This window comes from Antrostomus carolinensis, unplaced genomic scaffold (assembly GCF_000700745.2).
Source record: "Antrostomus carolinensis isolate BGI_N321 unplaced genomic scaffold, ASM70074v2 scaffold50713, whole genome shotgun sequence".
Lineage (NCBI taxonomy): Eukaryota > Metazoa > Chordata > Aves > Caprimulgiformes > Caprimulgidae > Antrostomus > Antrostomus carolinensis.
In genome coordinates this window covers 1-1,443 of record NW_010306844.1, presented here as the reverse complement: position 1 = coordinate 1,443, position 1,443 = coordinate 1, and the positions used below count along the sequence as shown (strand labels likewise).

Below are 1,443 nucleotides of genomic sequence, written 5' to 3'. Positions count from 1 at the left end.
CAATGTCACCTCTATGGGGTGCAGTGTCACCTCCATGGGGTGCAGTGTCACCTCTATGAGGTGCAGGGTCACCTTTTGTCACCTCTATGGGGTGCAGTGTCACTTCTATGGGGTGCAGTGTCACCTTTTGTCACCTCTATGGGGCCTTTTGTCACCTCTATGGGGTGCAGTGTCACCTCTATGGGGTGCAGTGTCACCTCTCTGAGGTGCAGGGTCACCTTTTGTCACCTCTATGGGGTGCAGTGTCACCTCTATGAGGTGCAGGGTCACCTTTTGTCACCTCTATGGGGTGCAGTGTCACCTCTCTGAGGTGCAGGGTCACTTTTTGGGGCGCAGTGCCACTTTTTGGGCCGATTTAACCCTTTCCCTCCCCGCCACAGAGGGTTTCTTCCCCGAGGACTTCTCGGTGGTGGCCACGCTGCGCGCGCGGCGCGGGGGACAGGCTTTCCTGCTCTCCATCCACGACCAGCGCGGTGTCCAGCAGCTGGGCCTGGAGGTTGGCTTGTCACCCGTGTTCCTCTACGAGGACCACGAGGGACACCCCGTCCCCGAGCAATACCCCGTGTTCCAGAAGCTCAACCTGGCTGATGGCAGGTGAGTGACAATTTGGGGACAAAAAAGGGGTTTCTCTGACCCCCTTCTAGTTTGTCACCAAATCCCATCTCCACAGGTGGCACCGCGTGGCCTTGGCTGTGGAGGGCACCAATGTCACCTTGCTGGTGGATTGTCACCTCGTGGCCACGTTACCCTTGGAGCGGGGACCTCACCCTCGTGTCAGCACTGATGGGGTGACAATTTTGGGGGGTCGCCTGATGGATGAGGAGATGTTTGAGGTGGGTCCCACCTTAAATCCTTGTGCTGGTTGTTCCCAATCCCCTCATCCTGGTAATCTGGGGGACAGGGAAGGTGACACAGTTGTCACAGGGGACAGTTGTCACAGTCAGTAGAGGTCTCAGTTGTACTGGGCTCTGCTCTTTGTCACCCGTGGGGTGTCCCCTGTGGGGTGACACCATATTCCCCCTCCCTGCATTCCTACAAATGTCAAAGCCCCCACAGGCAAAAAGGAGACATTGAGGCCAGCGTGTTTGTCCCCAACTCACCCATTTTGTCCCCAACATGCAGACAATTGTCCCTTTGTTCCCTCCCCACCCCCTACACCTTTTTTTGGCCACTGGTTACCCCGAGCGTGTGGCCACATCCAGGGTGTGTGTGGGCACTTGATGGTGCAGATATTATGGGGTGGGGGGGGGAAGAACCCCACTCCCTCACTGTCCCCCACCCCACTTTTGTCACCACAGGGTGACATCCAACAACTCCTGATCGTGGCTGACCCCGAGGCCGCTCGTTCCTACTGTCACCTCTACATGCCAGACTGTGACCAGCCCCTGCTCTACCCCCTCCACTCCCCCTTCCCAGAGGAGGTGAGCACTGAAAATGGGGAGT

General features: G+C 57.6%; 1 protein-coding gene across 1 annotated transcript; it reads left to right on the top strand.

Annotated features, from left to right (window-relative positions):
* Nucleotides 1-380: 380 nt before the first annotated feature.
* Nucleotides 381-1,421, top strand: LOC104522838 (collagen alpha-1(XI) chain-like; the record flags this gene model as incomplete). The annotated part of the gene is made up of 3 exons (XM_010165238.1): nt 381-594; nt 671-833; nt 1,299-1,421. Coding segments are annotated over 3 exons (500 nt in total), but the record flags the coding sequence as incomplete, so codon positions are not given.
* Nucleotides 1,422-1,443: the final 22 nt, after the last annotated feature.